This window comes from Myotis myotis, unplaced genomic scaffold (genome assembly GCF_014108235.1).
Source record: "Myotis myotis isolate mMyoMyo1 unplaced genomic scaffold, mMyoMyo1.p scaffold_m19_p_19, whole genome shotgun sequence".
Classification (NCBI taxonomy): domain Eukaryota; kingdom Metazoa; phylum Chordata; class Mammalia; order Chiroptera; family Vespertilionidae; genus Myotis; species Myotis myotis.
The window spans coordinates 9,066,236-9,088,444 of NW_023416323.1; the positions used below are offsets into that span (position 1 = coordinate 9,066,236).

At 50.8% G+C, this 22,209-nt stretch overlaps 2 protein-coding genes across 4 annotated transcripts in view; one reads left to right on the plus strand and one right to left on the minus strand.

Moving 5' to 3' along the window:
* Positions 1-21,447, plus strand: part of LOC118674051 (zinc finger protein 30 homolog) — a 43,369-nt gene extending 21,922 nt beyond the window's left edge. For 2 of the 3 annotated variants that reach the window (XM_036345233.1, XM_036345232.1), the window contains exon 4: positions 19,598-21,447. In XM_036345233.1, coding sequence (XP_036201126.1) covers positions 19,598-20,952 — 1,355 coding nt within the window. In that variant the 3' untranslated portion in view covers positions 20,953-21,447. Of the gene's footprint in view, positions 1-1,860; positions 1,948-19,597 lie in introns of those variants that run through there. The other variant, XM_036345235.1, reaches the window with a different exon arrangement.
* Positions 888-5,545, minus strand: LOC118674042. The gene is made up of 2 exons (XM_036345208.1): positions 5,145-5,545; positions 888-3,676 (listed from the first exon to the last, which is right to left on the minus strand). The coding sequence occupies exons 1-2, from the start codon at positions 5,165-5,167 to the stop codon at positions 910-912; spliced, it is 2,790 nt and encodes a 929-aa protein (XP_036201101.1). The 5' UTR covers positions 5,168-5,545; the 3' UTR covers positions 888-909.
* Positions 21,448-22,209: the final 762 nt, after the last annotated feature.

A 22,209-nucleotide genomic window follows, 5' to 3' on the forward strand; every position in this document is an offset into this window, starting at 1 on the left:
TTCAGTTCTGTCTCCTTGTTAGCCATGCCCCCTATGGCCTCCACGCCCAGCACCCGCCTTGGGTTCCCCTCGCCTGCTGGCGGGGCCCCGGCATTGATCACATCTCTTGGGAAACCCAGGTTTCTTCTCCAGAGAGGGCCCAGCTTACGCCATTGGGTAAGAGACAGATCTATGGTACCAGCTTTTCATAAACCCAGCTTGAACGGAGAGCTCAGACAACAGCTGTAGACAATTGGGATCCTTTTGGCAATACAGAATGCTTAAGTGCCCTCCCAGGAGGGAATAAATCCCTTCGCATATTGCCAGATTCCGGAGGAATTACATAAGGAGAAGAACATACTGATCTACTCTAAGATTTTCTGACTTTCCTTGCTAATTCCTTTTCATGGATTTAAAACAAAACAGTAACTGTTGGCATAAAACCTACCTATGCATAACTATGCCCCAGACCTTCTATTCTAAACAGGCTTTTTTTTTTTTTTTTTTTTTTTTTTTTCTTTTTCCAGCTTTACTACCCCTGACATGGGCATGGTGACTCAGGCCTGCAAGGCAGTATACAGGCTGCCAACTGTTAGCTGTCTCTCAACAGAGTCCAAAACCTGATGGGCACCCTTTCCTGCCCAGTTGGGCACCTGCCCCCTTGGCAGCTAGACACCCTTTACTTTTGGGGGTCACCCCACACAGCTCCCTTCCAGGACAGCCAACATACCTGCAAAAGAATCAAAGGTTAATATAAACATCATGGCTGCTTTAGGCAGCCAAATCTTCTGCTACTAAACATGTGATCCTATAAATTGTCCTTGTCTCTTTGGAGCCATGTCCATGAAGATGCAGGCAGTATCTAAGTGTATTACACAGTATTGTGGGGGCTCCTGGTGACAGGAGTGATCGCGAGCCATGTTACCGGCATCAGGCAGGTCGAGCACGCCGTAGCTTGAGCTTGAGCGGGTTGCACTGATCTCGATCGATGCTCCATTTGGTGATGAAGTCTTTCCGGGTCATGGATGGTTCTGCTGACCGCACGTGAGTGTGGTGGACCCAGGTCGCGACGCCATCTACCTTGAGAGCGGTGGGGGTCGTCAGCACCACAGTGTAGGGACCCTTCCAACGTGGCTCCAAGGTCTCCCGGCGGTGCCTTCTGACGTAGACCCAATCTCCTGGTCTGTGCTGATGAGGAGTTGGGGTTGGGCTGGCCTCGTAGATGGCGCGGAGACGTGGCCAAATGTCCTCATGTGCCTTCTGAAGCCCTCTCAAAGAAAGAGATAGTTCTTGATTTTCAAATTCAGCGAGAAGGTCAGCTTTAAGGTTAGGAATGATAGGGGGTGGCCTGCCAAACATGATTTCATAGGGAGTAAAGCCCAGGGTGTATGGGGAATTCCTTACCCGGTAAAGGGCATACGGTAGGAGAGCCACCCAGTCCCCACCCGTCTCCATAGTTAATTTGGTAAGGGTCTCTTTTAGAGTTCTGTTCATTCTTTCTACCTGACCCGAACTCTGGGGTCTATAAGCACAATGTAATTTCCAATTTGCCCCAATAGCCCTGGTTACTACCTGTGTTACCTGTGAAATAAAGGCTGGCCCGTTGTCGGACCCTATCATAGCAGGAAAACCATACCTGGGTAAGATGTCTTCCAGTAGCTTCTTGGCCACCGTCTGAGCTGTTTCATGCTTGGTAGGGTATGCCTCTACCCAGCCAGAGAAGGTATCTACAAATACTAAAAGATATTTATAACCATACTTCCCTGGTTTAATTTCAGTGAAGTCGACTTCCCATTGTGCTCCTGGTTTGGTGCCTCTGAGCCTGGTCCCTCTTTCATTTGATCCAGCTCTTGTGTTTGTGAGTTGACAGGTCTTGCAGGCAGATACAACCTGATCTATCTTGGTATCCTGCTGGTGAATCTTGATCCCGGCATGTCGGATTAAGTCCTTCATTTTCCGGGTTCCCAGGTGAGTGGACCGGTGCATATGTTCTAATACCGTGTCCCCGAGCCGGTCTGGCAGTATGAGTTCCCCTTCTGATGTATGCCACCATCCCTTTATTTCCTGGGCTCTGGGGAGCTTTCTGATGCGTTGCAATTCTTCCTGGGAGTACTTGGGTTGGTCTGGTAAGACTGGGTCCCCTGGGTCTGGGAGTTGTAAGGCCATGGTAGGGACCGAGGTAAGGGCTACTGCCTTCGCAGCCTGGTCAGCCTTTTGGTTACCTCTTGCTACCGGGTCATCGGCTTTCTGGTGCCCCTGGCAGTGGATTATGGCTAACTTGGCAGGAAGCCATAAGGCCGCAAGCAGATCGAGAATCTCCTGCTTATTTTTTATTGTCCGTCCCTCTGCCGTCAGCAGCCCTCTCTCCTGATAGATTGCCCCGTGGACATGAGCTGTAGCAAATGCATAACGGCTGTCTGTGTAAACGTTAAGCCGCTTCCCAGCCCCCAGTGTCAGTGCCTTAGTAAGGGCGATGAGTTCTGCTCGCTGGGCTGACGTCCCAGAGGGCAGGGCCTCCGCCCACACAGTGTCCGTTTCAGTGACCACCGCTGCACCCGCGTACCTGCACCCGTCCCGCACAAAGCTGCTCCCATCCGTGAACCAGGTGGCCTCTGCATCAGGGAGGGGCTGGTCGGTCAAGTCCTTCCGGAGTCCATGTACCTGCTCTAGGATTCCTGCACAGTCGTGTAGTGGGGCATCTAAGTCAGGGTCGGGCAGCAAAGTAGCAGGATTGAGGGCCGCAGTGGGGTGGAACCGCACTCTTGGAGGGTTGAGTAGGAGGCTCTGGTAATGGGTTATACGTGCATTACTCATCCATCTGTCAGGAGGCTGCTTCAGGACTCCCTCAATGGCATGTGGGGTTGTGATCCAGATTTCCTGCCCCAGGGTCAATTTGTCAGCGTCCTTGACTAAGAGCGCTGTTGCCGCGATAATTCTCAAGCATGGTGGCCAGCCGGCAGCTACAGGATCTAACTTCTTGGACAAATAAGCCACTGGGCGGCTCCAGGGGCCTAAAGCTTGAGTCAAGACCCCTTTCGCTATCCCTTTGTGTTCATCTACAAAGAGGTGAAAGGGCTTCGTAATATCTGGCAGGCCCAGGGCTGGAGCACCTAGAAGGGCCTTCTTTAACTGCCTAAAGGCAGTTTCATCTTTCTCAGTCCAGTCAAACGCCCTTCCCTCCTTGGTAGCTTCATATAGGGGCCTGGCGATTTCGGCAAAACCCGGTATCCAGAGGCGGCAGTAGCCGGCCGATCCTAGGAATTCCCTTACTTCTCTTCTGGAGGTGGGAGTAGGGATTTTCAAAACAGTCTCTTTTCTGGCATCCGATAACCGCCGCTGCCCGCCCTCTAGGATGTATCCCAGGTAACTCACCCTTTCTCGACATAACTGAGCCTTCCTCGCGGATGCCCGGTACCCTAAGGCCCCCAGGGTGGCCAATAGATCTTGGGTCCCCCGCTCACAGTCCTTGGCTGTGTCTGCAGCAATCAGGATGTCATCTACATACTGGAGGAGGGTGAGGTTGGGGTGTTCCCTTCTGTACTCACCCAGGTCTTCGTGCAGCGCCTCGTCGAAGATGGTGGGCGAGTTTTTGAACCCCTGGGGTAGGCGTGTCCAAGTCAGCTGTCCACTGACGCCCTCCTCTGGGTCATGCCACTCAAAGGCGAAGAGGGACTGACTTTGAGGTGCTAGGGGTAGACTGAAGAAGGCATCCTTCAGATCTAATACCGTGTACCAGACTTTAGAGGGCGACAAGGAGCTCAAGAGAGTGTACGGGTTTGGGACTGTTGGGTGTATGTCCATAACTCTTTTATTTACTTCTCGGAGGTCCTGTACTGGCCTGTAGTCGTTTGTCTGGGGCTTTTTAACTGGCAGTAGGGGAGTGTTCCACGCAGACTGGCAGGGAACTAACACCCCCAAGCTCTTCAGTCTCCTGATATGAGGCTGAATTCCCTTCCGTGCCTCCTGAGGCATGGGGTACTGCTTGATTCTTACCGGACCTTCTCCTGGTTTTAGTTCTACCAGGACTGGGGCCCTGTGGGCGGCCAGCCCCACCCCTCCTGTCTCTGCCCATGCTGTTGGGAATTCTTGTAGCCATTTGTCCATACTGCCCTCCACCAGGGAAGTCTTCTGGTAGAGGCGATATTCATCCTCTAGCCTCATGGTCAGGACCTGAATGGGGCGGCCCTCCCCATCAGTGACCTGAGGCCCCCCCTGTCTGAAAGTTATTTGAGCTCCAAGTTTGGTCAGTAGGTCCCGTCCCAATAGTGGGTAGGGGCATTCTGGTATTACCATGAAAGAGTGGGATACCTGGCCTGTTCCTAAATCTACTGTCCTTCGGGTAGTCCATGAATACTGGCTCATACCAGTTGCTCCTTGCACCCAGGACTTTTTATTCGCCAGTTTTCCTTGCGGGGTACGGAGGACCGAATGTTGTGCCCCGGTGTCAACAAGGAAGTTAACAGGAGTCCCCTCCACTCTGAGAGTTATCCTGGGCTCGGGGAGGGGGTCCGAACCCTGACTCCCCTAATCACTCAGTTCACCCAGCTCTAAGACCTTGACTCGGTCAGTCCTGTCTCCCTTCTCACCGGCCTTCTTCGGACATTCTCGAGCCCAGTGCCCTATGTCCATGCAAAACTTACATTGATCCTTCCGTAGCCCCCGCCTCCCCTCTTGGGTGGTCTGCTTACCTCTTCCTTTATTGCTTACAAGCTGTCGGAGGCGACGGTCTCGCCCCTTGGGGAAGTCCATGGTCGTAGCCAGCAGGACCCTAGCCAGGTCCCGAGCTTGCCTACTGCTAGTGGCAGCCACGACGCGAGCCTGCCTGTCTTCTGGAGACTCTCGGTTATTGTACACCTTCTCTGCCACTGCCAGTAAATCCTGTAAACTCTTCTCTCCCAACCTATCTACTTTTTGTAGTTTCCTTTTAATATCCGCGGCCGATTGGTTTACAAAGCTTATGATCACAGCTGCCTTGTTTTCAGGAGCTTCTGGATTCATGGGGGTGTAGGTGCGGTAAGCCTCCATGATCCGTTCTAAAAAGGCAGCTGGAGACTCATCCCTTTCCTGCTGAACATTCCCCACCTTGGCCAAATTAGTTGGCTTTCTAGCAGCCATTCTGAGACCCCGCATTAGGGTCTGACGGTAGACCGAAAGCCTCTCCTTACCTTCTGCCGTGTTGAAATCCCATTCAGGCCTAATTAAGGGAAAAGAGACATCTATCTGGACCTGGTTGGCAGTTGCGTTTCCGTCCACGCCTGGAACCATTTTCCGGGCCTCACTGAGGATCCTTTCTCTCTCTTCCGTCGTGAACAGAACCTGTAAAAGCTGCTGACAGTCGTCCCATGTGGGCTGATGGGTGAAAAGAACAGAATCTAGCAAGTCAATAAGTCCCCCTGGTTTCTCAGAAAACTTGGGGTTTTGTGCCTTCCAGTTATAGAGATCGGATGTGGAAAAAGGCCAATAATGATAGGGCTGGTTGCCATCCGCATCCGGGGGTCCAGCGGCCCTTAAGGGCAGGGTCTTGATAGTGGAGTCAGGTGCTGCAGCAGAGAGTTCCCGCTGAGCCCTCTGCCGGGTGAGAGGCGGGCCTCCTACTGAGGCCACTCCCAGAACTCCACCCCCAGCCACTCCCAGAACTCCGCCCCCAGCCACTCCCGGAACTCCGCCCCCAGCCACTCCCAGAACTCCGCCCCCAGCCACTCCCAGAACTCCGCCCCCAGCCACTCCCAGAACTCCGCCCCCAGCCACTCCCGGTGTGGAAGGTTCGTCCCCCCGTGGGCTATATGGGGGAGGAAAGATTAGTTCTTCTTCAGTACCCCCCTGCAGGATAGGGAGGGGAGGGGCTGAAGGCTGGGTGAGAGTCCTCCTCCTCTCCTCCTTTTCCGTTCTCTGCAAAGCAAGAATGGGCTTCGGCCCAGGAGGACGTGGAGGTAGGAAGGGCCTGAGCCAAGATGGCGGGTCTTCCACGAGGTCCTGCCAAGTAACAATGTAAGAAAGCTGACCAGGACGTCCCCCCCTAAGTTGGGAGACGACATCCCTGACTCGGCGGATGGTGGGGAGGTCAAAAGTCCCCTCCGGCGGCCACCCAACGTCCAAAGTTGGCCACTCCCTGGAACAAAAAGTCTGCAACCGGTCTTTCCGAACCTCTGCACTGAGGTCCCTGGCTCTTTCCCTTACCTCTCTGAAATGATCGACCATAATGCTTAAAGGAGTAGTTTGAGTCTGTCCCATAATGTCCGTCCAGTGAGTCCACAAAATAAAACCAAAAAGACACAAACACAAACAACAAACGGGCCCGAAAATACAGCCTTCCAACTCCATGGAAGCAAAACCAAAACAGGCTTCCAACTCCATGGAAGCCAAACCCGAAAGCTAGACAATGGCCTTATACCAGACTAGCTAGCAGGAGCGACCTGCTTTCCGCGAGGGGCATATCCATCCCTCTGAGGGGCATATCCATCCCTCCTGGGGGGGCGGAACGTCTTCCAACTCCCCCCCCGCCTGTGGTCTTTATTGGGCGCGTCCACCTAGACCCCTCAGGCAATTACAGATTCCAGAAACGAGCTCACACCGAACAGAACACACAACAAACAACAACACACCTACCGCGCGGTCAGTCAGACTCTTCGGACTAGGGGTCCCTCGATGGTCCCGGGAACCCCGGGCGAGCCCCCAAAATGTTGTGCCCAGATTTCAAAGTTCCCAAGACCCCCAGGGAGCCAGTCAGTCCGATGCAAAAGCAAAGAGTCATTTACTTCAAACCTAGGTTTGGCTCCCCTGCCACACTCACCGATGCACAGGTAAGCTCCAGTGGCCGAGAGAGAGAGACGCCTGATGGGACAGGGGGTTTTAAAGGGGGGTGGAGTGAGGGCAGGAGAGGGGACTGTGGGCCCCGCTGATTGGCCAGGCGCAAGTCGGTCATAGTGATGGCGTGCACTTCCCTTGATTATTATTGGTTAGTCCAGAGAAATCCTGGGTGTGGCTAGTAGCGGCTTCTTCCCGTGAGGAAGCACATGGTACCGTCCCAAAATGGAGGACCCAAGGCAAGATGGAGGGCGCACGTGGCTCTGTCCCAAGATGGAGGCCCCAAGGCAAGATGGAGGGCGCAGTCCTTGTCCGGTTCCTGCTGCTGCCGCTAGAACTCACCACAAGGCAGGATGGCCCTCCCGCACAGCCCCCGCAGCTGGCCTGCGGGCAGACTGGGACTCTAGCGCGTCTGGGCAGCACAGGCCCAGCAAAGCAAACGGGGTGCGGCCGGTGGAGCGGCCCAGCTCTGGAGGAGCAGCATCCGCTCCGAGCAGGCCCGGCCATGGGGCCGGTGCACTGCAGCATGGCGGCCTCCCCGAGCTAGGGCACGCGCCCCACTCCGCTGCCGCCGCTGCTGCACTGGGCCCGGTCCGGGGGGCAGCGGGCGGGTGGCAGCCCACGCCGGGCTCCCGCCGTGGGCTGGGGAGCCAATGCCCCCCCCATGGGGCCCAGCGGCTGGCCCACGCAGGCCCCGGCCCCCCCGACCGGGCCCCAAGGGCCGCATGGACCCCTGGCCCCAGCGCGGGCAAGCGGGGAGCCGACCACGGGGGAAGGGAGGGAAGAGCCAAGCGGTGAGGCCTTCCGCTCCCATGACCTCCCCCGCGGTCGGTCGCCGCCCGGCCCCACCCCTCGGCCCGCCGCCGGCCACCACGCAGCCGGCCCGGACACTCGGACCCGCTCCGGGGAGGCCGGCGGCCGCGGAGGGATCCCAGAGCCCAGCAGCCAGACTCCTCCTCCCGCACCGCCCGGAGAGGCGGGCGGCGCGCCTTTCATTTTCTGCGACTGGGTCCTGTGCCCACTCGGGGAGACAGCGCTGAATTTGGTCCTGGGGGTGCAGACCTGGGGAGTTTGTTTCCCACAACCAGACCCTGCACCCTAGCAGAGAGGCTGCGCTGAATTTGAACCTGGACGTGGGAACCTGGGGAGTTTGTTGCCCTCGCCCAGGCTCTGCGCCCAGGCGGGTAGAGGGTGCTGTATTTGAGCCTAGGTGTGCAACCTTGGGGAGATTGTTTTCTGAGACCAGGTCCCAAGCCTGTTATGCCCAGAGTTCGGGGTCCCCAATAACCAACCACCAGGGAGCCTTTTCCGATGCAAAAGCAAAGAGTCTTTATTCAAACCCGGGTTTGGCTCCCAGCCTCTATGTGACGCAGTGGCGAGATGAGCGAGAGCGAGCCCCAGGAGAACAAAGGTTATATAGGGCTAGTCATTTGGGTGGGCTTAGGTAAGTGACGTAGGTTACAGAGATTGGTCATTTAGGTCAGGGGTTTTTTTTTTAGCAGGGTCTTACAGTACAAAAGTTAGGAAGTGACCAACACATTCTAAAGTTTGAGCCATCCCCCACCATTTCCTGATTGGTCATCAGTGACGCATAGGGAGTATCCTGTGGTATAGCCTTATTAGGACCTTGGCTGTGTTCCTGGAGCTTCATTGGTCCACTCAAGAGGTGGTTGGGGGAATTAGGACATTACTGGCATTCCTGTGGTCACTCAGAAAAGGGAGGGGGTTTGGGCTGAGGGCCCAGCCGTACAAGAAAAGATGGAGGAGCGGGAGAGAGTCTGTTTCTGCTTTGTCCTTTCAGTCCCCCCTTGTCTTGGAACTCACGGCTCAATCACGAGACGGACTGCATTTCCATCTTGTCTTCCATTGCTAGAGGCCGGTATTGGGCTTGTAAGACCATTAACTGAACCACCCCTATGCGTTCCTTGACAAATTGGATTAGTTTGTTGATGATACAAGGGCCAAAAGTTAGCAACATCAGGAGGATTACAAGGGGTCCGACGAGGGTGGAAATAAGAATGGTTAACCATGGGGACCAACTAAACAGGGATTCATAGCAAGACTGAGACCGCTCTCTCTCTAGCTTTCGCTTCTGCAATCCTTCCCTTATGAGGGCCATAGACTCTTTAACCACACCTGAATGGTCAACATAAAAGCAACATTCCTCTCCCAAAACTGCACATAAGCCCCCCTGTTGCATGAATAGCAAGTCTAGTCCTGTTCTGGAGCACTACTTCAGACAAGGAAGTGAGAGATTCCTGTAAATGGGTAATAGATTTTTCAATTCTTTCTATGTCTAAGTCAATGGCTGCTCTTAGGGCTCCATAGTTCTTGTCTTATATGACAAGCGAGGATATTCCAGTCCCTGCTCCCGCTAGTCCTAATCCCAAGAGGGCTGCCATAGTTAGGGCAGTGACAGGCTCCCTTCTACTTCGGGGATCGAATTTATCAAGTACTTCTTTCTCTGAGTGGTACATCAACTTGGGAATTAACTGCACGAGTATGCAAAAGCCCTCCTTCTGGGAATTAAGGACCAGGGAGTGGACATAAGGAGCGAGGCCACTGGAACAGGCCCACCATGCATTCTCAGGAGGCAAAAGATATGCTGCCTCGTCAGGGGTAGCTAGAGTTTAGTTGCAGAGATGCAACCGCTCAGAGGGTACGTTGCCTATGCAAGCCCCCTGCCCCATTACTGCCTGAAGGGTTAGTCTTGCAGCAGCTTGCTGCCACCTGCAGGAGCTGACAGTCATGGCTGTTGTATAATTGCCCTTAACCGCGACACCCTCATAATACGGTGGTTCGACATCTAGACAGAGCCAGCAAGATTTGGTTAGGTCGGGCCTGGAGGCGTTTAAAACATAATAGGCTCCTATGACCATGCTTAAAAGAGGGTCTGCTTCAGACGGTGAGGCATGACCCGGGGCCAGGTTCCCCGTGGTAGGCACAGGTGGGGTAAAGGGCTGTGATGCCGGGGCCCAGGTTCCTCCGGTTGTGGACACTCGGGGTGTAGTAGGCCGAGGCTGAGGAACCAGTACCTTGTTGGGCCCCACTCCCACAGGGGAATTATAGTGAAGGGGGCTGTTTTGGACTCGGAGGGTAAACAACATTCCAGGGTCTGCAGAATGCAAGTTCCCCCTGCAAGTATAAATTCGGGATCCCCAAGTCTTTCCAGTGTCCCATCCAGTAGCCGCTCTTCCCTCTTTTGTGAAGGAGATGCTCAAGGGGGTGCAGTGGCTACGGCCATGCGGGGGGCAAGGTGGAGAAGGCGGCCATCCGACGGTGATTAGGTCACCCTTCTTTGGGACCTCCCACCAAATGTGCCCGGTTGACACGCACGACCAGGAAGCACAGAAATAGTCTCCAGTGCCTCCACAGGGGTCATTTTCCCAATTCCGAGCTCGCGAATGCCTGGGGCAGACATAAAAATAGAGAGTTCTTAATGGTTTTGAGTCATCATCCCCTTGGCGTATTGCAGCAGACAGGCAGATCTGGGTCCCCCAGAGTCCGTTGTTCATTGGGAAGAGAGTTTGGAGGTCTACTCGCAGCTCAGGGAAGCAGGTATTTTTGGGGTGGATCCAAGAAGTCTGATTAAGAACTACCCCTGAGTTAGTGTCTATAATTTGCCAGGTAACATTATAGGGAGTGTGTGGGCTCCCAGTGGCAGGAGTGATCGCGAGCAAGGTTACCAGCATCAGGCAGGTCGAGCGCGCAGTAGCTTGAGCTTTAGCAGGTTGCGTTGGTCTTGGTCGATGCTCCATTGCACAACGATGTCCTTCTGGATCGCAGAGGGGTCGGCTGGGAGAGTGTGGGTGTGATGAATCCAGGTCGCGATGCTGTCTACCTTGAGAGCGGTGGGTGTAGTCAGCACGACGACGTAGGGACCCTTCCAATGTGGCTCAAGGGTCTGCCTGCGGTGCCTCTTGACGTACACCCAGTCTCCCAGCTTGTACTGATGAGGCGTCGGGGTTGGGCCAGCCTCATAGACAGCGCGGAGGCACGGCCAAATGTCCTCGTGTGCCCTCTGCAGACCTCTTAAGAGAAAAGATATCTCCTGATTTTCAAACTCGGCAAGAAGTTCAGCTTTGAGGTTAGGGATAATGGGGGGGGGGGGGGGGCGCTACCAAACATGATCTCGTAAGGGGTGAGACCCAGGGTGTAAGGAGAGTTCCTCACCTGGTAACGGACATATGGAAGGAGAGCCACCCAGTCCCCGCCAGTCTCCATGGTTAATTTGGTAAGAGTCTCTTTTAGAGTTCTATTCATTCTCTCTACCTGCCCTGAACTCTGGGGCCTATAAGCACAATGTAATTTCCAATCTGCCCCTATGACCTTGGCTATTGCCTGTATTACCTGTGAAATAAAAGCTGGTCCGTTGTCGGATCCTATCATAGCAGGAAAACCATACCTGGGTAAGATGTCCTCCAGTAGCTTCTTGGCCACAGTGTGGGCTGTTTCATGCTTGGTTGGGTACGCCTCTACCCAGCCAGAGAAGGTGTCTATGAACACTAAAAGATATTTATAACCATACTTCCCTGGTTTGACTTCAGTGAAGTCGACCTCCCATTGTGATCCCGGTTTGGTGCCTCTGAGCCTGGTTCCTTGTTCGCCTAACCTGGCTCTCGCGTTTGTGAGTTGGCAGGTCTTGCAGGAGGTCACAATTCGATTTATTTTGGAGTCCTGTTGGTGAATCTTGATTCTAGCATGCTGGACTAAGTCTTTTAATTTCCGGGCTCCCAAGTGGGTGGACCAGTGCATGCGTTCTAACACTGTGACCCCAAGCCAGTCCGGTAGTATGAGTTCCTTGTCTGAGGTGTACCACCATCCCTTCACCTCCTGGGCGAGGGGAAGCTTCCTGATCCACTGCAGCTCTTCCTGAGAGTACCCGGGCTGGTCTGGTAGAACTGGGTCCCCAGGGTCTGGTAGTTGTAAATCCATGGTGGGGACCGAGGTGAAGGCCGCTGCCTTGGCTGCCTGATCAGCCTTTTGGTTACCTCTTGCCACTGGGTCATCTGCCTTCTTGTGCCCTTGGCAGTGGATAATGGCTAGCTTTGTGGGAAGCCATAAGGCCGCAAGCAGGTCGAGAATTTCCCATTTGTTCTTTATTGTCCGTCCCTCTGCTGTTAATAGCCCTCTTTCCTGGTAAATTGCCCCGTGGACATGAGCTGTAGCAAATGCATAACGGCTGTCTGTGTAAACGTTAAGCCGTTTCCCAGCCCCCAGTGTCAGTGCCTTGGTGAGAGCTATGAATTCTGCTCGCTGGACTGACTTCCCAGGGGGCAGTGCCTCTGCCCACACAGCGTCCATGTTGGTGACCACTGCTGCACCCGCATACCTGCACCCATTCCGCACGAAGCTGCTTCCATCCGTGAACCAGATGGCCTCTGCGTCAGGGAGGGGCCGATGGGTCAAGTCCTTCGGAAGTCCATGCACCTGCTCCAGGATCCCTGCACAGTCATGTAGTGGGGCATCTAGGTCGGGGTCAGGCAGCAGGGTAGCGGGGTTGAGGGCCGCGCTGGGATGGAACCGTACTCTAGGAGGGTTGAGCAGCAAGCTTTGATAGTGGGTCATGCGTGCATTGCTCATCCATCTGTCAGGAGGCTGCTTTAGGACCCCCTCAATGGCATGCAGGGTCGTAATCCAGATTTCCTGTCCCAGGGTCAATTTGTCGGCATCCTTGACTAAGAGCGCGGTTGCCGCAATGATTCTTAGGCACGGCGGCCAGCCGGTGGCTACAGGATCCAGCTTTTTAGACAAATATGCTACTGGGCGGCTCCAGAGGCCTAAAACCTGAGTTAAAACCCTTTTTGCTATTCCTTTGCGCTTGTCTACAAAGAGGGGAAAGGGTTTCGTAATGTCCCGCAGGCCCAGGGCTGGAGCAGCCAGAAGGGCTTCCTTTATCTGATTAAAGGCAATTTCCTCTGTCTCAGTCCATTCAAAGGCCTTCCCCTCCTTGGTAGCTTCATATAGGGGCCTGGTTATCTCAGCAAAACTTGGTATCCAGAGGCGGCAATAGCCAGCTGATCCAAGGAATTCCCTTACTTCCCTCCAGGAGGTGGGAGTAGAGATTTTCAGGACTGTCTCTTTCCTAGCATCTGACAACTGCCACTGTTCACCCTCCAGTATGTATCCCAGGTAACTCACCCTCTCTCGGCATATCTGAACTTTCTTCGCAGAGGCCCGGTACCCTAAGGTCCCTAGGGTGGCCAACAGGTCTTTGGTCCCCTGCTCACAGTCTTCACGGTATCGGCAGCAATTAGGATGTCATCTACGTACTGAAGGAGGGTGAGACTGGGGTGCTCTCTTCTGTACTCACCGAGGTCTTCATGTAGTGCCTCATCGAAGATGGTAGGTGAGTTCTTGAACCCTTGGGGCAATCGCGTCCAGGTTAATTGCCCACTGTAGCCTTCCTCTGGGTCGTGCCATTCGAAGGCAAACAGGGGCTGGCTTTGAGGCGCTAGCGGCAGGCTGAAAAAGGCATCCTTCAAGTCCAATACAGTGTTCCACACTCTAGAGGTTGCCAAAGAGCTTAGGAGACTGTACGGGTTAGGAACGGTTGGGTGTATATCCATGACTCTTTTATTTACTTCTCGGAGGTCCTGGACTGGTCGATAGTCATTCATGTGGGGCTTTCTGACTGGCAGGAGGGGGGTGTTCCAGGCAGATTGGCATGGAACCAGTACCCCTAGGCTTCGCAGTCTCCGGATGTGAGGCTGGATCCCTTCCAGGCCTCCTGGGACATAGGGTACTGTTTGACTCTTATCGGGCCTTCTCCTGGTTTTAGCTCTACCAGGGTTGGGGCCCTGTGAGTGGCCAGTCCTACTCCCCCGGTCTCTGCCCAAGCTGTGGGGAATTCTTGTAGCCATCTGTCCATATTGTTCTCTACTGGGGGTTCCCCCTGGTGGAGGCAATATTCATCCTCCAGTCTCAGTCAGAACCTGGATGGGGTGGCCTTTACCATCGGTGACCTGGGGCCCTCCTTGTCTGAAAGTTATTTGGGCTCCAATCTTGGTTAGCAAGTCCCGTCCTAATAGGGGTAGGGGCATTCCGGTATTACCATAAAGGAATGGGATACCCTGCCAGTTCCTAGATCTACTGTTCTTCGGGTAGTTCATGAATACTGGCTTATGCCGGTTGCCCCTTGAACCCAGGACTTTTTGTTGGCTAGTTTCCCTTGAGGTGTGCGTAAGACCAAATGTTATGCTCCAGTGTCGACAAGGAAGTCAACAGGGGTCCCCTCCACTCTAAGAGTTACTCTGGGCTTGGGGAGGGGGTCTGAACCCCGACTCCCCTAATCACTCAGTCCTTCCAGCTCCAAGACCTCCACCCGGTCCATCTTGTTTCCCTTTTTACCGGCCTTCTTTGGGCATTCTCGGACCCAGTGTCTTATCTCTTTGTAGTAAGCACACTGGTTCTGTTGCAGCTTTTTTTTCCCGCCCCGGGCGACCCCCTTACCTCCTTCTTGGTCATCGGCAAGCTGGCAAAGGCGGTGGGTCCGCTCCTCAGGGGACTCCATGGTGGTGGCTAGCAGAATCTTGGCCAGGTTTCGGGTCTGCTTGTCACTGGCAGCTACCATGGCACGGGCTTGCCTATCCTCAGGAGACTCCCAGTTATACACTTTCTCGGCCACTTCCAGCAAGTCCCAAAAACTCTTTTCTAATCTGTCTATTCTCTGCAGTTTCTTTCTAATGTCTGTGGCTGACTGGTTTCTAAAACTCAGGATTACAGCTGCCTTATTCTCAGGAGCTTCTGGATCCATGGGGGTATAGGTGTGGTATGCCTCCATGATCTGTTCTAGAAAGGCAGCTGGAGACTCATCCCTTTCCTGCTGTACATTCCCTACCTTGGTCAAATTGGTAGGCTTCCTAGCAGCCATGCAGAGACCCCCCCATTAGAGTCTGGCAGTAGACTCTCACCTTCTGCCGTGTTGAAGTCCCAGTCAGGCCTAGTTAAGGGGAAAGAGACATCTATCTGGGCCTGGTTGGTGGTTGGGTTCCCGTCTAGGCCGGGAACCACCTTCCAGGCCTCGTTGAGGATTCTCTCTCTCTCCTCCGTGGTGAACAAGACTTGTAAAAGCTGCTGACAGTCGTCCCATGTGGGCTGATGGGTGAAAAGAATAGAATCTAACAAGTCAATAAGTCCCCCCGGCTTCTCGGAGAACTTAAGGTTCTGTGCCTTCCAGTTGTAGAGGTCACTAGTGGTGATGGGGTTGATTGCCGTCCGCATCCAGGGGTCCAGCAGCCCGTAAGGGCAGGGTCATGATTGTGGAGTCGGGTGCTGTGACAGACAGCTCCCGCTGAGCTCTCTGCTGGGTGAGAGGCGGTCCTCCTACCGGAGCTGCGGCCGCTCCTGGAACTCCGCCCCCGGACACTCCCAGAACTCTGCCCCCAGCTGCTCCCAGGACTGCATCAGCTTCCCGCGGCGGGGCAGGACTGAATCTCTCCGGCATCCTGGGGAGCTGATATGGGGGAGGAAAAATTAACTCTTCTCCGGTTCCCCCCTGCAAAACTGGGTAGAGGGGAGCTGGAGCTGACGGCAGGGTGGCTTTCTTCTCCTCCTCCTTCTTCTCCACTTCCTGAAAGGCAAGAATGGGTTCCGGCTCCAGAGGGTGTGGAGCCAGGAAAGGCTTGAGCCAGGAGGGAGGGTCCTCCACGAGGTCCTGCCAAGTAATAATGTAAGGGAGCTGATCGGGATGACCCCCCTTTGGCCGAGAAATGATCTCTCTGACCTGGCAAATGGTGGGCAGGTCGAAAGTCCCCTCCAGTGGCCATCCGGCATTGAGAGCCAGCTACTCGCTGGAACAGAAAGCCTGCCATCGACCCTTCTTCACTTCTACACTGAGGTTGTTAGCCCTTCCTTTAACCTCTTTAAAATGATCAACCATAATGCTTAAAGGAGTAGTTTGAGTCTGTCCCATAACGTCCGTCCAGTGAGTCCACAAAATTAGACAAAAGAACACATAAAACGAACAAACAAAGACACCCAAGAACAACCTTCTGACCCCGCGGAAGAAAAACTGAAAACTGGACGATGGCCGTGTGCCAACCAGCGGGAGCGACCCGCCTCATCCCAGAGGTTTGAGGGGAACCCACTCCCCTCGTGAGGGGTTTTCACACCCCTCCAGACAGAGGATCAGGGAATCCCCCGACTCCTCCCGCCCAAGGTCCTCCAGTGCGTCCACCTAGACCGTTTCGGAAACCACAGATTTCAGAAGCGAGCTCGCACAGAACAGGACGACACACAGACACTTACCGCGGTCAGTCAGACTCCCCGGATCGGGGTCCCTCGTGGGTTTTGGGGATCCCGGCCGAGCCCCCAAATGTTATGCCCAGAGTTCGGGGTCCCATATAACCAACCACCAGGGAGCCTTTTCCGATGCAAAAGCAAAGAGTCTTTATTCAAACCCGGGTTTGGCTCCCAGCCTCTATCCGACACAGTGGCGAGATGAGCGAGAGCGACCCCCAGGAGAACAAAGGTTATATAGGGCTAGTCATTTGGGTGGGCTTAGGTAAGTGACGTAGGTTACAGAGATTGGTCATTTAGGTCAGGGTTTTTTTTAGCAGGGTCTTACAGTACAAAAGTAGGAAGTGACCAACACATTCTAAAGTTTGAGCCATCCCCCACCATTTCCTGATTGGTCATCAGTGACGCATAGGGAGTATCCTGTGGTATAGCCTTATTAGGACCTTGGCTGTGTTCCTGGAGCTTCATTGGTTCACTCTAGTGGTGGTTGGGGGTGTTAGGACATTACTGGCATTCCTGTGGCCACTCTCAGAAAAGGGAGGGGGTTTGGGCTGAGGGCCCAGCCGTACAAGAAAAGATGGAGGAGCGGGAGAGAGTCTGTTTCTGCTTTGTCCTTTCACGCCCACGTGGGGAGACAGCGCTGAATTTGAGCCTGGGGCACAAACCCGGTGAGTTTGCTTCCCATGACCAGACCCGGCACCCAAACAGAGATATTGCGCTGAATTTGAACCTGAACGTGCAATATTGGGGAGGTTGTTTCCCACTACCAGAACCCGTACCCACACGGGGGCAGCACTGAATTTGAACCTGGGTGCTTGGACACGGGGAGTTTGCTTCCTACAGTGCACACCCACGTGACCAGACCCCACACCCACACTGAGCGGCAGTGCCCCCTGACTTTGATTCAGGGCAAGCACACAGAGAAGGCTGTTTTCCACAGAGCAGGAGTGGGCCTCCTGCCAACACAGTGCGACTGTGAAACCTGATCTCCCAAGCAGATTGGGGACCCTGAATCTCCACGCAAGAGGCAGCAATGAGCACCAGGGACTAGACCAGGGGTGGGCAAACTTTTTGACTCGAGGGCCACAATGGGTTCTTAAACTGGACCGGAGGGCTGGAACAAAAGCATGGTTGGAGTGTTTGTGTGAACTAATATAAATTCAAAGTAAACATCATTACATAAAAGCGTATGGTCTTTTTTTTTTTTAGTTTTATTCATTTCAAACAGGCCGGATCCGGCCCGCGGGCTGTAGTTTGCCCACGGCTGGACTAGACTCTCTTTCTTATTGCATGCACCTGGGATCCCTGATTCTCAGTACAATCACACTAAGAGCTAGAGACTCCAATTCTTGGCGCATGAGCACAGAGGAACCCTGATTCTTGGTGCAAGATAGCACCAAGCAACATAGACTCTGATACTCGATTCTCGGCACGGACACAGGGAGCCTCTGACTCCTGACGCACTAGGAGACTTTGATTTTTGGCACACCCCAGCAGGTTCTCTGTTTCAATGTGGTGCCGGCAGGGTCCCTGATTCTAGGTGCGCACACGAGGCCACACTAAGCGTCTGAGACTCTGACCCGGGGTGAGCGTGGCTCCCACCAACCCACAGCAGCCACATGTCTTGGTGTCAGAGCTCTTCAGTGACACTTGGGGGGCACAAAACTCCCACTGCGCATGGCCCAGGCCACTGCAACTTGACATTTGAACATTCTGGTGATAGTCAGAATGGGGAGACAACAAAACAATCCCTAGAGGAAAGAAAATGAAGAGTCGCCAATAAAGGAAATTAGTGAAATTGAAGCATGCAATATGACGCGGCATTAGGAAGGTTGAGAACCACTGTCCTAACTCCTAATCATTCCTTCCCACCAAAGTTAACCACTATCCTGATTTATAACAACTCCATAGATTAGTTTTACTATTTCCTGGCTTTATGAAAATGCAGTCATACAGTATGTATGTTTTTTATGTCTGGCTGTGTTTACTCACTGTTATGTTTGTGAAACTGAATTATGTTATCTGCACTTGTAGATTATTTTCATTGCTAGACAGTATTTTGTTGTATCAATATGACATAATTTACTTGGCAATTCTTCTGTTGATGAACACTTCTTTCCAGTTTGGGCAAATTAAAAATAATGTTTCTGTATTATGCATTTTTAAAAATACCTTTTTTTAAAAGTATTCAACTCTTATTGCAAAAATTTTGAGAAAATGTGTAACAGTTTTGCATAGTTATAGAAATTCAAATGAAGATAAGTAGAACCTCTCATTACCTTGGTTGTGAAAGCAGGAGAAAGTTTATTCATGACTATGCAAAATAGAAAATGATCTGCAGTGGAGATATCTGAAAGTGAAAGTAGAGAGGTAGTTGGAAGGATAATCACATATAAAGAAATCACCATTTTCCATTTATATATTTGACTGAGATAGCTTAGAGGTGCTTTTGTTTCCCATCACTATAGGAAACAATGAAAAAGAATATTTAATCAGTGTAGTAAACTACAAGATTGAAGGCAAGGCAACATGGCAATACTTTTAGCTAATAATGGGGATTGACTAGACCAGTGGTTCTCAACCTTGGCTGCACATTAGAATCACCTGGGAATCTTTTTAAAATCCTCATTTCTGGGCCTCATCCTCCAGAAATTCTGTTTCTTTGTTATGGGGTGGGGTCACAACATTAGTAACAAATAAACAGAATTTCCAAAGGATGAGGCCCAGAAATCAGGATTTTACAAAGATTCCCAGGTGATTTTAATGTACAGGGAATGTTGGGAACCACTGGACTAGACAATTACTATGTCCTTTGGATTTGTTAGTCAATGATAATCAAAAGACTGTTTCTGCCCTTAGGAAGGTTTAAGGGAAAAAAAATAAAAAGAATAAAAACTAGGAAAACTCATTAATATGTAACAACTAAATTGAAAAAGTGTTAAGCATGTAACAAATATCTGAGATGGGAAAAATGGTTATAAATTAGATGAAGTCAGCAGGGATAATTTTTCTGATTTAGCATAAAAAAAATCCAACCATGTGGAGAACCTACATCAGCATTTGGGGGAATTTTAATGGTCAGCAAGTATCTCTAGGAAATGGAGAGATCATGACACAGGACTTAGGGAGGAAGGGGACAGTCAGTGTTTTGAAATATCTTATGGTAAACAGGCCATGTTATTCATGGTAAGATGTTTATAATTTTAAAATACATATATATATATATATATATATGTGTATATATATATATATATATATATATATATATATATATACAAAGATCATGAAAATGTTTCCAATCCAGTTTGAACAAGTAATAATTAAAAATTTCAAGTAGACATTCTCAAACTTTGATTTGCATCCAAATATTCTGATCTTACCATTCATTTTTATTCCCCCTTTCTTCAAATTACATAATTATTTTAGAGTTTTCTAGCCCATTTACTTCAACAGCTTTCTTTTCTATTTCTTCTTTTCATCTTTTCCCTATTTTAAAGTTTTTCTTAGCTTATTTATTATTTTTTTTTTTTAGAATAAGGAAATAGCATGCATTTATATTCTTTTTTTTTTTCAGATTTGGAATCCAAAAAGTTATCTCAAAAGGACATTTATGAAATGAATTTATCTCAGTGGGAGATAATGGAAAACATTAGAAGTTGTAGCCTGGAAGACTGCCTTTTCAGAAAAAAATGTGAATATAAAAAGTTTGAGAGACAAAAAGGTCCTCAAATGGGATATTTCAGGCAAGTGAAAAAAAACACCTCTGAAAAAAGGCCCACTTACAGAAAACTCAAATCTCTTCCTTTATATCAGAGAATTCATAATAGAGAGAAAACCTATGAATGTGGGGAATGTGGAAAGGCGTTTAGAGTATGCCAACAACTTACTTTCCATGAGAGAATTCATACTGGTGAGAAACCCTATAAATGTAAAGATTGTGGTAAAGCATTTAGACAGTGTGCCCACCTTAGTCGACATCAGAGAATTCATACTCCTGACAAACTTCTTGAATGTAAAAAGTGTGGAAAGATCTTTACATGTAGTGCAGATCTTCGAGTACATCAGAGAATTCATATTGGTGAGAAGCCCTATGAATGTAAGGAATGTGGGAAGTCCTTTAGAGTGCGAGGACAACTTAATCTTCATCAAAGAATTCATACTGGTGAGAAACCCTATGAATGTAAGGAATGTGGGAAGACCTTTAGACAGTATGCACACCTTACTCGCCATCAAAGACTTAATATTGCTGAGAAGTGCTATGAATGTAAGGAATGTGGTCAGGCTTTTCTGTGTAGTACAGGCCTTAGAATACATCACAAACTTCATACAGGTGAAAAACCCTATGAATGTAAGGATTGTGGGAAAGCCTTCAGAGTGAGGCAACAACTTACTCTCCATCAGAGAATTCATACTGGTGAGAAACCCTATGATTGTAAGGACTGTGGGAAGACATTTAGTCGTGGCTATCATCTAACTCTCCATCAGAGAATTCATACTGGTGAGAAACCTTATGAATGTAAAGAATGTCAGAAGTTCTTTCGTCGTTATTCAGAACTTATTTCACATCAGGGTATTCATATTGGAGAGAAGCCCTATGATTGTAAGGAATGTGGGAAAGCATTTAGACTGTTCTCTCAACTTACTCAACATCAGAGTATTCATTTTGGTGAGAAACCTTATAAATGTAAGGGATGTGAGAAGACATTTAGACTGCTCTCACAACTTACTCAACATCAGAGTATTCATACCGGTGAGAAACCCTACGATTGTAAGGAATGTGGAAAGGCCTTTAGACTTCATTCATCACTTATTCAACATCAGAGAATTCATTCTGGAGAGAAACCATACAATTGTAAGGAATGTAAGAAGGCATTTAGACAACACTCACACCTTACTTACCATCAGCGAATTCATAATGTAACTAAATAGTTGTAAGAAAGCTTTCCATTGTGAATTTTGTGTTAAGGAGCATTGGAAACGTTTTTAAATGTAGAGATCTCTTTTACTTCATGCTCACAACTAACTTAAGAGGTTTTATTTTAAAGGAAGGATGTGTTCATGAACATGAAGAAGACATTCATCACCATTTAAATCATGTTAAACTTGAGGAAATTGATTCTAGAATGAAATTCTCTTAAAGGAGTGAATGTGGAAAAGAAATTGATAAAGTAATGTTTTTTAGTAGAGTATTTTGCAACACATGAAGTTAATGGGACTAGGCAGGATTCTTAGTAGAGGTTAAAAACATTAGATGAAAGATTGATAGGAACTTGATTGTGACTAGGTCAGCTTGACAACATGTGAACTCACTGATCAATTTTAACCTCATCAAAAATAAGACAAAAGAGAGAACCAAGATGGCGGCATAGGTTAACACCGGAGTTTGCTGCCTTGAACAACCACTTCAAAAGTGAAACTAAAAGACGGAACGGACATCACCCAGAACCACAGGAACGCTGGCTGAGTGGAAGTCCTACAACTAGGAGGAAAGAGAAACGCATACCGACACTCAGAGGAGGAGCAGTGCTGAAGTCAAATACTGAGGTGCGGAGTGCATGCAGAGCTGGCTGGTGGCTGAGGGCGTGGTTGGCGTTTTCAATCAAGAGGGAGTCGCAGACTCTGAGCTCCAGATCCGGGTGAGTCTTTAGAGACCCAGACTCAAACGGGAGAAGTGGGACTGTCTGGCTTCGGTTGGAGCGAGTGCAGCTTTCTCTCCGAGGTTTGCAGCGGTTGCTGGGACTCAGAGAGGCAGAGCCCCTAGGGATGGAACTGAGAGCAGCCATAACTGCTTGCTCCGGCCGCCCTGTTTGATCCAGTGCGACCCACCCGCCCCGCCCAAGCTCTGCACAGAGGCATTTGCCGGATAGCCTCAGGCAAACGCCAGATTAGCACCTCCCTAGAGGACAGAAGTTTTCTCACTGCAGACACAGCTGATTCTCACAGCCACTTGGCCTGGAGGTCAAATCCCCCTAGTATTAGCTACAACAATCAAGGCTTAACTACAAGACTGCACACAAAGACCACTAGGGGGTGCACCAAGAAAGCATAACAAAATGCGGAGACAAAGAAACAGGACAAAATTGTCAATGGAAGATATAGAGTTCAGAACCACACTTTTAAGGTCTCTCAAGAACTGTCTAAAGCTGCCGATAAACTTAATGAGATCCTCGAGAAATCTAATGAGAC